This window comes from Pteropus alecto, unplaced genomic scaffold, assembly GCF_000325575.1.
Source record: "Pteropus alecto unplaced genomic scaffold, ASM32557v1 scaffold79, whole genome shotgun sequence".
NCBI lineage: Eukaryota > Metazoa > Chordata > Mammalia > Chiroptera > Pteropodidae > Pteropus > Pteropus alecto.
This window is the reverse complement of record NW_006494612.1, coordinates 10,757,268-10,771,539: the sequence shown is the minus strand read 5'-3', so window position 1 is coordinate 10,771,539 and position 14,272 is coordinate 10,757,268. Positions and strand designations below refer to the sequence as shown.

General features: G+C 34.3%; 1 protein-coding gene across 9 annotated transcripts in view; it reads left to right on the top strand.

The window, feature by feature from the left end:
• Positions 1 to 14,272, top strand: part of ROS1 (ROS proto-oncogene 1, receptor tyrosine kinase) — a 127,945-nt gene that overhangs the window by 62,311 nt on the left and 51,362 nt on the right. For 6 of the 9 annotated variants that reach the window (XM_015600139.2, XM_025042432.1, XM_025042434.1 and 3 more), the window contains 8 exons: positions 736 to 846; positions 1,887 to 2,065; positions 3,922 to 4,113; positions 8,089 to 8,189; positions 9,377 to 9,594; positions 9,917 to 10,077; positions 10,455 to 10,599; positions 12,721 to 12,983. In XM_015600139.2, the coding sequence (XP_015455625.1) occupies positions 736 to 846; positions 1,887 to 2,065; positions 3,922 to 4,113; positions 8,089 to 8,189; positions 9,377 to 9,594; positions 9,917 to 10,077; positions 10,455 to 10,599; positions 12,721 to 12,983 (1,370 nt within the window). The remainder of the gene's footprint in view (positions 1 to 735; positions 847 to 1,886; positions 2,066 to 3,921; positions 4,114 to 8,088; positions 8,190 to 9,376; positions 9,595 to 9,916; positions 10,078 to 10,454; positions 10,600 to 12,720; positions 12,984 to 14,272) is intronic. The other 3 variants (XM_015600142.2, XM_015600140.2, XM_025042436.1) reach the window with 3 other exon arrangements.

Here is a 14,272-nt window from a genome sequence, read left to right as displayed (position 1 = left end):
GAATTACGCTAAATTCCACCCTCTTGGTTGAAAGAAAATGGAAAGATAATTGTATTGTTTATATTGCTATTGTCACAATTGCTTCTAGGTGCTCTGAATGGAACCATGGCAACACATAGCCAAAAAAAAAAAAAAAAAAATCATCCATGATCATGACATTGCTATAGAGGCAACATCACACATTCTCTTCACATTCTGTTTCAAATATTTTCATAAAAATCAGAAAGTATATTTGTTATAATAGAGAATTCTATTAAGCAGATACAATTACTCATATACTTCCACAGTATTTTTTAAATGTTGATATTCTTTTATTTTATAAAGGAAATCTTAGGGTATAAAATGTGTGCTTGAAAAGTGTGCTTTCAAATGAACAGGACAGAGACTCATGGACATGGGCTATAGACTAGTGATTACCAGAGGGTAGGGGGAAGGAAAGATGGAAGAGGTAGATGAGGTCAAAGGGGTCAAATATGTAGTGACAAAAAGAAATCTACTTACGCGTGGTGAACACACAGTGTAAATATATATATGCCTTACTATTAAGGTGTACAGCTGAAACTTATTGTATTTCGTTAAACAAAGTCACCATAAAAAAAAAATAATTTAAAATTAAAAGAAAATAAATGTAAGTATATATTTAAAAAAATGTGCTTTCTGTGATATTTCTATTTTTCTTTTCTTTTTCTTTCTTTCTTTTCTTTTTTTCCTTTCTTTTTTTTTTTTACCAAACAGCTACAGAACCACCATTTATCATGGCTGTGAAAGAAGATGGGCTTTGGCGTAAACCATTGAATAGCTTTGGCCCAGGAGAATTCTTGTCCTCTGATATAGGAAATGTGTCAGGTAAACACCAAGTTCCTTTACACCTGGATGACAGGTTTCTACTCATAAGACTTCCTAAGCTATTCAACAGATCAAAAGAATTGAGTGTTTTGGCATTAGATCAATAATGAAAAGAAAAAAAGTTGACTGAACTATACTGCTAGTGAGAATATTAAGAAAATGTCACTTCTCAAGTAGGAATGTATTTATTACTTCACAAAATGTGAGTTTATTTATTGATTTATAACTGTGTCAGGAAGGCTTTGATATACTTCTCATGAATAGTAACCTATCAATGTCACCTCACAGTAACAGCCTATCTTGTTGCACTAAAACAGTTATGCCTAAGTAATTTATTATAAGTTTGCTATAAGACTGGAACATAGGAAGTCTGTATTGAAGTTCTAATTAAAGTGTAAGAAAGAATTTCTTAACAAAGAGGATTATTAAGTAATAAATGGGTAATTTTGCCTGGAAGAAATTAGAATGAAGGTCTTCGTTCTAGAATGATATAACAGATCTTGCCAGCAGATGGCATCTTCTATAATTATCTAATTATCTGACCTATTTTCTTGGCCTTTATAAAAAGTGGGCAAGTGCAGCAACATTTCTGACCAGCAAAGGAATTGGGCTTAGGAGGTAGCGTGGTACTAATGGAAGGAACAACGCTTTGGAGTTGGCTTGAATCTGGGATGCCCCTTCTTTTCACTTGTGAGACCTTAGGCAGAATAGATAATCTCATTGAGCTTGGGTTTGCCATTGTCAAAGACGCGGTAATTCCTACTTCATAGCTTTGTTTTAAGATATATAAAAGTGCCTAGGAGAATGTCTGGCCAAGAAGAGATGCCTAAAGAATATTAGTTCCTCTCTCTAGTTTTAGGGGTTAGAATTTTGGGGTAACATTTTTGCAATTTTCTTGACAGATCCTTAAAATTCTAGTGAATATCTATGTTAGTATATGCTTTAAAATTACATTGAGGTGCATGTATGATTTGTTGATGCTCCATGTTTATGTTGGCATATGTGAAAAAATAACTGTTACCAATTCACTTTGTTTTGAGACATGGATTGGTATAACAGTAGCTTCTACTACAGCGACGTGAAAGGTGATGTTTACGTGTGGCTGCTGAATGGGACGGATATCTCAGAGAATGATCACATACCTAACATTGCAGGAGCAGGAGCTTTAGCTTATGAATGGCTGGGTCACTTTCTCTACTGGGCTGGAAGGACATATGTGGTAAGTTAAAGCCTGGCATTCTGGATGCTCTAGAACAATGCCCACCCACTTTAGTGACTGCAATGTCACTTTCACAATGTTTTTCATACTTGCGTATCGCCTATGCTATTATTTAACATTTGTCTTTAAGCCTATTCACTTTTTAATCAAAATGCATTTATGTGTGAAGGAAATTTTATATCACTATTTGGTATACCATTTTCAATAATATCTTTAAATAAATATATTAAAATGTTCACCAATGAGTCAGTGTCCTGGAGGAAGATGATTAAATGAAACTAAGTGAAGGGACTATTTTCAAAGGTGTGGCCAGGCTAAGGAAAACAAGTAAAGGATGCTGAAGCATGCCCTGGGCTAGCAAGTGTGGAAAGATATAACTACCTTCAGGCATAAAGGGGCAAGGGAAAGGAGAAGAACCTGTGGGGGCTATAGCTTTGGGAGAGTTGCTGATATGAAACCCAGCCGCTGTCAGAACGTATGGTCTGGCAAGGAGAGATATGGGGGAATAATTACCCAGATCCCTCTTTTATTCTGCCCTCCGATCTTCTGCCAATGTTTCCACTGGCTAAACCTTACCCAAAGCCGGAGAACAAGGAGTGCAGTGGATGCGGCCCAAAGACAACAGCCTCCAGGGGCACAGAGTAGAGTGGAGAGGATTGAGAGTGGACCTGAAGGCAAAATGGAGACATCTTGTGCATCTGAGTAGTGGTACACTATGAGAAAGAGAAGGATGGTTAATGATGAGAACACTGGTCTGACAGATCAAGAAATATGGTACTAAATCATTTTCTAATCAGGAGGGAGGTATTGTCCAATGTTTTATTAATTTAATAGTCATTTATCTATTACCATTGTGTTTAGAGCCTTGAGAATAGGCATTGTAGGGACTATAAAGTAAATAGTAGACATGTTCCTGCTCTTTTTTAAAAAAGAAATACCAACTTTAATGAGATATATTCACATATCATAAAATTACCCTTTTATTATATAAAATGGAGTGGTTTTAGTTTGTTCAATGTTGTGTAACCATCACCACTTGCCCCTGCTCTTTTGATGAGATAAAAATACATCCATGAAATAATAGAAGAAGCATACAAAGCAATGTATTTAGAAGCAAAGAATATGGTATAATCTGAATTTATACATGCCAATGACATGTAGACAGAGTTGAATATGGTTAATTAGAGAATGCTCCCTAAAATAGGTTAGTTTGAAAAGACTTTAGAAGGAAGTGGAAGAGTGGACATAAAAACTGGCTTCAATGTTTACTCCCTTATAAAACTGTTTAACTCCAGGAAAAATTATTTAACTTCTTTGAACCCAGTTTACTTATAAAGAAAAAGTAGGGCATAGGCTTAATAGGTTAATGTGAAGGTTACAAGAGCTTATATTATAAAGATTAAAAAAAGGGAGAATGTCTGGCATAATATAAGTACTCACTCAATAATGGCAGTAGTTAATATTCGGGAAAATACTGGTAGAAAGGAGCAAGGAGAGATATCATTATTTACCAGGATGAATGCATCTTCTTCAGGAGTCCAATTAAATACATTCTTATTCAGCAGTGTTTTGAGTGTCTGGATGTATGATTAGGAAGAGCAAGAAGTTTAACTCAGAATAAATTTATCTCCTTTCTCTTTAAAAACATGAAAAGAGATAAGCTCCATGAAGGCAGGTACTATGACTATTATGTTTCGAAGGCTTAGCACACTACCCAGCACATAGTGCCAATAAATATTTATGGTTGAATGAATGAATGGGTAAATGCAGCAATTTACTGACAATTGCAATGAACTATTCAGAAATCGTAATGTCACTTGAAAATCACTAACTGAGCATGTGATTATGTTTTATAGATACAAAGGCAGTCTGTGTTGACAGGACACACAGATATTGTGACTCATGTGAAGTTATTGGTGAATGACATGGTGGTGGATTCAGTTGGTGGCTATCTCTACTGGACCACACTATACTCTGTTGAAAGCACCAGGCTAAATGGAGAAAGTTCCCTTGTACTACAGGCGCAGCCTTGGTTTTCTGGGAAAAAGGTGACTAATTAAAAATAAAACTTCATAGATTATTTAATAATTCTAAATAGTGCTATTGTATGATTATAATAATACTGTTTCTGCTTATTGTGAATGCTTAAGGTAGAATCTGAAAGGAAATACTGTTAAAGTAAAATCTTGATATAACCAAAATTTCTCTAACTCTTGCTTGACTGTCATAATTGATTTAAAATATAATATGGAGATTTTTTTGTAGTTTGGCTTATCTTGAATGGACCCACACTTAAAAATGTTTAATTTTTGACTATTTTTATAGTCTGCAGGAATCAAAATTTCTCTAACTCTTGCTTGACTGTCATAATTAATTAATAATATAATATAGAGACTTTTTTTGTAGTTTGTCTTATCTTGAATGGACCCACACTTAAAAAATTTTTAATTTTTGACTGTTTTTATAGTCTGCAGGAATTCTATTGGATATATTAAGAGCTTGTTTGGTAGTGATTAAGAGTTTTATTATTTTTTAAAGTTTTTAAAAAATTTTATTATTTTTTGACTGCTCTAAAAACTATGTGACCCATAGGCAAATTATTTGACTTCTCTAAATCTGTTTCCTTATACGAAAAATGGGAATTTTAACAATTGTTCTACTTCTCAGGGTTGTTTTGAGGATTAAATGAGATAATTCATGATAAGTAGTGAGAATTGTTTCAGGCACATGATAACTACTCAATAGTTAAACTCTTATTATTGTAACTCAATCTGAAAAAAATCTGATGTAAGAATGTTTCTAAAACAAATTTTACCTCAACTTCTAGAAGTAATGCCTATTTTTCTTAATACCTGTTCAGCTACCCTCTATGTATCTATCTAAATTCCTAAATTTTGTTTTCTCTCATAATAGTAGTATACATCTACTGTAGGAAATTCAGAAATTACAGAAGAGCATTACAGAATAGTATGAATAAATCATTTATACTGTTTCTACCCAGGATATTCCTTATTTTTTTTCCCTTTTTTTAAAAGTTTTTTTTCTGTCAATCAAGATAAAATATACATAATACAGATATATCGGGTTATTTATAAACAAATAAATTGTTGAGTCACTCGATCCTCAATTCCATAGGCTATCTGGGTACTAATTCCAAAAATATTTAAGGATACCTGATTTGCATATACAGATTATAACACAGATATTTAAAATAGAGATTTATATACCATACCTAGAAATTAATCATTCCTGTCAAATAACAAACTGGTTCCTTACTTTTATTTTGGAGCCTCTTGAATCTGAATACAAAAAGAGTATATTTTTAATGTCTCAATAACTGTTAGGGAAAGCACTTTTATTTTTGCAAAAACATATTAAAGGTAATATTATCTCAAGAGTAACTTCCTATCGATGGGGCTTTGTCAGTAATTTCTCCACTGCTGTGATCTGGTCATCTGAGCTATTTCCTCTTAGGAAAGTTCTAGTGGCCCTGGGGACTTTTCTGTAAATGAGTAAATAATTAGATTTCTCATCTTTCTTTAAATTCACACTCCAAATCCTCTCACAGCTTGGTAAGTGTTGTTGCTTGCTGCCTGTATAAATCTATGTTCTGGTTCCATTGTTTGATGTCTTATCCATCTGCCTCCATTTAATTCTGATGGGTATTTTGAAGACAATACATTTTGGACCAAGCAAAGCACTCTCCATTTCATTGTTGTCCTTCATATGTTACACACAGATTTATTATGGAGTCATAAGATACTTTGTAATCAACAGGCATAATAAAATAGTGAGTCAGTTATTTATAGAAAGACTTACAGTATTTGATGAAAAGGGAGAATGAAGTGAGATATTCATCTAAAGTAATAAACTTTTTGCCACATCTGATGGGTTGGGCTCATAATATATAGTTCATTTTAGCACAAGATTAAAACTTAAAGTTCAAAAGAATTATTTCCATGGTATGGGCACTATTAGACATAACAATGGTACCAAATATTCATGGAATACTCTCTGTCTCTGTTTAAATATGAGCCCAAATGATTGATGTAAAGGAATGAGGTAATGACCCAACACCTTAATTTTACTTATAGCTTGAATAGTTTGTTGTGTTCCAGCAAAGGGAGCTATAGAATCTCCTTTATTAAGAGATAAAAAAAAAATGTTGCTATTTGAGACAACATGGATGGACCTAGAGGGTATTATGCTAAGTGAAATAAGTCAGAGGAAGACAAATACTATATGATTTCATATATGTGGCATCTAAAAAATCAAAGCAAATGAACAAACAAAATAGAAATAAACTTATAGTTACAGAGAACAAATGGTTGCCAGAGGGGATGAGGAATGAGAGGATGGGTGAAAAAGTGAAGGGAAATAATAGGCACAAACTTCCAGTTATAAAATAGAAAATCATAGAGATGGAATATATAGCATATGGAAAATATTCAGTAATATCATAATAACTATATGGTGGCAGATGGTTACTAGACTTATTGTTGTGATCACATTGTAAGGTTTATAAATGTCAAACCACGAGGTATACCTGAGACCAAAATAATATCATATGTCAACTGTAATAAAAAATAAATTTAAAAAGAGATAAAAGAGCTAATCTGTTTTTAGAAAACTCTAGTGCATCTCATTATAAATAACTAAACAAGATTAATCTGATTTCACTTTAACTGAAAAAGTCATCAGTAAATCTCTTTTAGCCTGAAGCAAGGACATGATTCGACTTTCAAAAGCTGGGAATTGATAGAATAGATTTTTACCTTTTGAGAAAGAGGAGGTTGAGTTTTCTTAAAGACAGAAGGCTGTGATTTATATGACCACTGAAGTTTCTTGCAGTCGTGTGCCTCAGGATTATTTCTTTGTAGCAGGCCTTAGGTTACTTGCCAGTAAATATTTTTAGTTCTTGGATGCCTTACTGTAGCTAGTTACATTTTTCACTGGCTCATTGATTTTGTTTATATGCTGCTGTATCTTGCTAAAGATGTAGTCATCAACTTAATCCTCTCTGATATTTCTCAGTCTCTAGGTCTGCTTTAGAGAGAATGTACTACTCTGAGCTCTAACTCCTGACAATCTCAGCTTATTTGAACAAAATACCTATAAAGCTAAAGAAAGCAAAAAAGATCCCTTGGATAGTAACTTCTGTCCCATGCACTCTATTTCGTAGGAGAAGCAGACTATCCTCAGGCCTCACCTAAATAACTGGACATAAAATTAAGACGGGGTGGTAGCAAGAAGACAAAGAGAAAGTATTAAGAAGTAGTTTTCGATGTCAGCCAGAAATAGGGCTTTTAATATACATGACTATCCAATTACAAAACATAAAAACCTTTTGTGTATTATATTTTCAAAATGTGTCAGGATGTTTTTGGTTATAATGAACAGAAAATACAATTAAAAAATTTTGACACCATTGGTTCTCAAACTTGGTGACATATTAAAATTATCCGGAGAATTTGAAAACATGGGAGACTGTGTTTCATCTTCAGAGACCATAATTTAATAGGATGCAGCCTGAGAATTGAAACCTTTAAACAACTCAGCAGGTGATTCTAATGTGCTGCAACGTTTAAGAACAACTGATTTAAAGAACAATGGCATTCGCTGTCTAATGTGGCTGAAGAGCCCAAACTCATGGCTCGCTTTAGGACAAGGCTTGACACAGTGGCTCAAAGTTCCTGATTCCGTAGGACCTGGAGTGTGATTGAGAATATATTTGTAACAAGTTCCCTGGTGATGCTGGTGTTCTGGTCCAAGAATCACCAGAGCTAAGTATATAGAAGTGAGTACTAGTTCTTTTAATGGTTTTTAGGAAATCAGTGCTTATATCCAAATTACATAGTAATAGGCATACTCATAATTTTTTATTCAGTGAAAGATAAAAATGACTGAGTTTATTATTCCAAAGAGGATTTTAAAGAGCAATTTATAGCTTAAGTGTGACTTATTCACAAAGATATCCTTCGAACATGGATTTGATTTGTTTTCTTATCTTAATTTCAATTTAGGTAGTTGCTCTAACTTTAGACCTCAGTGATGGGCTCCTGTATTGGTTGGTTCAAGATAGTCAATGTATGCACCTGTACACAGCTGTTCTTCGGGGGCAGAAGTAAGTAATATCCCTCAAAGGCAATTGATTGAGAAGAGAATGACTTGCCCCTTACTTATCAATGATAACGCCTGAGAATTCATTCTTTCATTAAACATTTACTAATTATCCACTGTGTGGCAGACATTTGGCTTGTGGGGAAAGATAGGTTTGTAAACTATTAATTGCAGTAGAATATGGTGAATACTGTGATGGGATATAAAAAGAGTGCAGTGGAGACACTGACAGGTAGGTGAAAGTCCACAAGGCAAACTGGATACTGTCTTCACAATTGAGCAGATATAAAAAATGGTATTTTGCTAGAAAAGGACTATATAGCACTCTTGAACATGGTGCTTCTTTATAAGGTCTGCAACTCCTAGCTATGGTCCTCTGAGGTAGTTTCCATTTTTTTTTTTTCAAGGAGGTATTATGAAATTCTCAAAACAGAACTTTTATTTATTTTGATTTTAAATGCCATACTTTTCTAAGAGGGGAATGTCAACACTTTAAAAAGATTTAGAGAAATTAGAAAAAAGGTTCAATCTCCACTCTAAAAGGTTGAGTATCATGGAGTTAGATTTACTGAGTACTAGGCAACCGGAATAATATTAGAAATAACCAAGCAGATTTTTAAAGTAAAAAATCCTTGTCAAATTCCCTGTTATTGAGATAAAAACTGTAAAGGCAATTTAAATAAGTCTGTTTACTTGAATTCCCTGGTCTGAAGAGGAACATTTGACTAAGCTATAGATTTTGATAAGTATCATTGAAACAACAGTGGTGACTAATATAAAGTGGAGGATCAAACAGGCTAGAATAATTAAAGCAAATAGATAAGATGCCTAACCAAGAATAGGGGGATATTTGACTCAACCAGGAGAAACCAATCAGTGGGTTGTGCTTTTGCTCTAGGAGTATTACCCAAAATCACATTTATTAAACTTGTGTAACACTCTTGCCATTGCAGTATCACATTAATAAGAAAAACCCTAGAAAATTTGCTTTAGGAATATTTTAAGAAAAATGTAAAAAAAAGATCAGTTTAATATAGAACTAAGAATAATGACAATTATTGTTGCAAAGTATTTTTCTTTATTTTCATATACACAAAATGCACGCTAATAAATACAGATTTTCTTCAGTACTTGAATATACCAGCCCATCCCCCACTCCAAATACACACACTAATTGGTGCCATGTTTTAGCAGCGCTGGGGATATCACCATCACAGAATTTGCAGCCTGGAGTACTTCCGAAATTTCCCAGAATGCACTGATGTACTATAGTGGCCGGCTCTTCTGGATCAATGGCTATAGGATTATCACAGCTCAGGAAATTGGTCAGCGAACTAGTGTCTCTGTTTTGGAACCAGCCAAATTTAATCAGTTCACAATTGTCCAGACATCCCTCAAGCCTCTGCCTGGTACAATATTTTATTCCTGCTTACCCTCGCTCCTCCATACTTTCTGTTAAGTAAATGTTTAGGTTGGGATTTTTTTCTTAAGAATTATGTTTTAAGAGGAACAAGTCTTTAGTAATTTCTGTTGGTTTGTTTGCAGTCAGCTTACTCTTAACTCAAATTTACAGTTGGAAATGGTCAGAAAAAGATGATTTTCAGGACATATTAAAAAAAAAGGGAAATTTTATTTCAGTACTACTAGTAATTGTCATTAATTTTCCATGTTTTTTATGATGATTGATAATCCTAAATTCTTTCTCCCTCTATCCTTTCTTTCATTTCCTAGGGAACTTTTCCTTTACCCCTAAGGTTATCCCAGATTCCATTCAAGAGTCTTCATTTAAGATTGAAGGAAATGCTTCAAGTTTTCAAATCCTGTGGAATGCTCCCCCAGCAGTGGATTGGGGTGTAATTTTCTATAGTGTGGAATTTAGTGCTCATCCTAAGGTATGGCATTGGTTCTACTAACTTCCATTTCTCAAACAGACTGTACATCTGCATCCACCCTGCGCACACTGATTTGTACTTTCTTCACTTAACCAAGCCCATCTCTGTGGCTGTTCCCCTAGCATCTGGTCATCAAGATTGTTCCTGAAAACCTTTGTCTACAGCCAATCTCTATCCACTTTGTGGTCAGTGTTAACTGATATATTAGACACTTTAACTGGTTTATATGAACAACATGGAACTTACCAACATCAGTACTTCCAAAATTGCAAGGTTTGACTTTACATATGAACTAAAGTTTGCAGATTTTAGTTATAGGAATAAAAGATTTTATGATTCTCTCCCTAAGAAAATAATGTTTTGTGCTTACATTTTAGTTCCTGGCTAGTGAACAACAGCCTTTACCTGTATTTACTGTGGAAGGTCTGGAGCCCTATGCATTATTTAATCTTTCTGTCACTCCTTATACCTACTGGGGAAAGGGTCCCAAAACATCTCTATCACTTCGAGCACCTGAAACAGGTACAAGGGTGAAATCTCTTAAAAAGAAAAAAAGAGAGAGAGAGAGAGAGGTAGAATCTCACTTTCTATGATCTAGAAAGGATAGTTAATAATTTTAAAAAATAATTCAGTTTTGTAGATGTGTTTAGATTCAATACTTATTCAGTGACTTTTTGGAGATAAGAATAGCACAATTAAAATAAATCTACATAATTTATTCCAAAAGAACATTTCAGAGATTTCTTAAAGACTATTTCACTTGATTATAATGATATACAAACGCAGAAACATGTTTCAGATAATTTGTGAAATGCTTTATAAGGAAAATGGGCATTTAAGAGCAGAGATAGTTTCATGGAAGACAGTCTTATTGGAAGATGTTCTCATAGATGGTAACTCAAAATCTTCCTTAGGTGAATAACTGATGTCTAAATTTTCTGTTTTTCTTTGAAATATATTTTAAAAAGGATAAGAGCCATATCTTTATATGCGTCTATCACTTTAAAGTGTGCAAAGCATATTTATATATATCACTCCTTTATTAAATATTTATTACATACCTACCATGTGTCAAAAACATCATTTCATCATTTCATTTGATCTTCACACAGCTCTGAGGTCAGTAGACAGGTGTTGTTATCGCTGTTATGAAAATGAGAGAAAGCCTTGTAGTTGCCCAATGTAAAATAGCTAGTAAGGGCAGGGCTGGGACTTAATCTGGACTTTTCACTATAGTTTCATCAAATCTCCATTCAGTCATTTTTGCAAATGTTGGCAAATGATAGTATCATATTGATTTAATTTATATAAACTTCCTAGCACAGGACTTGGCAGGTAGTAGAGCTTAATAAACATGCACGTATATTCACCATTGCATTCTTTTACTGTTAAGATTCTTTCAACAATATTTTTCCACGAGTCTCATAACAGGAACATAGCGGAGCTTGGGCATTTCTGGAGTAGTTAGTATTTGGATTCAGGTATGATATCTTTGAGATTGTCTTGGAGTGTCGTCCATGGTTGGAGTCTTCTGTAGAAATGAATTTGACTGCATCCATCAGGGAATGCACTGAAGGGTAGGGTTATCAGTATGCTACTGAATGTTGGAATCAATAAGGAAAAATGAATAATATTATTAAAATAGTCAGAAAATTAATCAAATTGACAAATATTTGTTAAGCACTTACTGTGTGCCAGTTCTAAATTAAATTTGAGAGAACTTAACAAAGAATAAGAAAAGGTGCTTTCTGTGATGGAGCTCATAAAACAGTAGAGAGATAAACATATTTTGCTAATGATAATAGAAATAAAGCAATGAGAACTGAGTGACAATGGCATAGAATAAGTAGGCAAGACTATAAAACCTTCACCTATATCAAGCTGCCTCCATATTCTTAGGAGAGGGCAATATACACAGACTGGTATGACCAGGGAAAGTCTTTGGGGAGTGGAAACTAGCAAGAAAAGGTATCACTACTATGTAAGAAGGCCTGGAGATTGAGGAGGAGTCCTAAGAAAGAAAAAGGATATCTTAGATGGAGTGACTTGAAAATCAAGCAGAGAAATTTCTCTTGATTAAGAGAGAGAGAGAGAGAGAAATTAAAGGACAGCCACACTAAATTGCTTGGTTTATCTCTAGAATAAATAACAACCCACAAACCATAATCTTGGGGGCATTTCCTGTCTCCTGGAAGGATTCAAGGTGAGAGGGCCTAGGATACCTGACATGTTGTATTTTACAGGCTGAACTGGCTGAAAGCTGAAAAAGTTACTGCCTTTCTTCCTGGTGTCTGTCATTTCTACCTCCAGCTAAATCACTCTGTCAGGATGAGAGTAAATATTGTATTTTATAAGGAGAACCAGCCACTTTCCATCTATGCAGGGCACAGACAAGAACTGTGTGGCTAAGTGGTAGTAAAAAGGGTTTGGGTTGGAGATAAGAAAGATGAACTGAAATATTAGGATATGTTCCTAAAGAAATCTATGGAATAGTCTTTCCTAAAGATCTTTAAGAACGAGATAGATAGAACTTAACTGTCTGGAATGAGAAATATTTATTACTAAGTTGTTCCACATCCTCATCATGAGTGGTAAAGTCAATCTTATATTCTCGTCTGCCCTGTCTGTATCTTTGCTTTTCAGTTCCATCAGCACCAGAGAACCCAAGAGTATTTATATTACCAAGTGGGAAATATCGCAACAAGAATAAAGTTGTGGTGGAATTTAGGTGGGATAAGCCTAAGCATGAAAATGGTGTATTAACCAGATTTGAAATTTTCTATCAAATATCTAACCAAAATGACACAAACAAAACATTCGAAGATTGGATTGCTGTCAATGTCACTCCCTCAGTGATGTCTTTTCAACTTGAGGGTGTGAGTCCTGGGTACATCGTTGCCTTTCAGGTATGAGAGTGAAAACAGGAATACAGAGGTTTTGATAGTGCAAACAGAAGTTTAGTTAAAGGAGTAGGTTAAGAATTCTGCCACTCTGTCAATAATTTGAGGTACATTGTAATCACAGGGGTCAAGTAAACAGCAAAGGTAGAGAGGAAGAGAGGGAGCAGCTGACGTAAAGGACATCTTGACAACTCTCTTGCTTTCACATTCAGAAAGACCATTATTTTTTTGATGCCATCACCATAGGCCATGTACCACCATAGGCGCTTTTATAATTATTATCTCACTTTCTATTAGTCCTTTTTGAGGGGAAAGAAAATGACATGTCCCTGGGTGTATCAGTGAATTACCAAAGCTGTATGGCTAGGAAGTGGTGTACTACAGTCCAGCCGCTAGAGTCCTTTGCTATATCACATCATTGCTGTCACCATCTGGATGCCCTGATGTGGGGCTACCAATAGAAATAAACACTGAGGGTCTGGGTAGTCGACATCTCACAGTTATCACCTGGCTGCTGATAAAGGAAAAACTCAGGAGTCAAGAATAAGAAGCTACTTCCACCCCATACTGACATGTTTGATTTCCCATGAAATAGTTTTCCATTTAATGATAGGTGGCTTAATGATTTTCATATTCTCAGTAAATATCAGGTTGGTGACACTGTTGTATAGATTTAGAGATATTTTCTATTTCTTTTGGGGGAATATAATGTTTGATGAGTGTTCCAGAGATTTGGATAGCCTAAGGATCTTTTTGTAAAATTTGAATTTAATAATCATTTGATAATACATTAGGTCTACATATAATCAAAAACTTGTATGTAAAAGTTAAAGATAATGCATACTCCCATTTGCTAAGAATTATGTATGTTCCAGTTAAAGAAATATCCTGGTTATATGTATATACAGTTTCATGTATCAGTCACTACAGAACGGTGCAAAGTGATACGTGTAGATATGCATGAATTTCACTTAAGATTATCCTATGCAGAAGTAAAGACTGCTTGTCATATATGTCTCATTGCACATGTGTATGTGTGTATATGTGTGTAATATATATATATCATATGCAGATAGGAATACATCGATATAGTAAAATGTATTCAATACTAGCAGTGTAATAAAAATGACCCAATGTTTTGTTGATTGACAGGGCACTTGAGGATCTATCTTTTGCGTGCATCTTATGGATGTCCATTTTCTTTATAGACTATTGTACTTATGCAAGATTTGGAAATGGGAATGATTTATTACACAATGAAAGACATCTAATAAAAATTGTTTTAAAAAACTTTG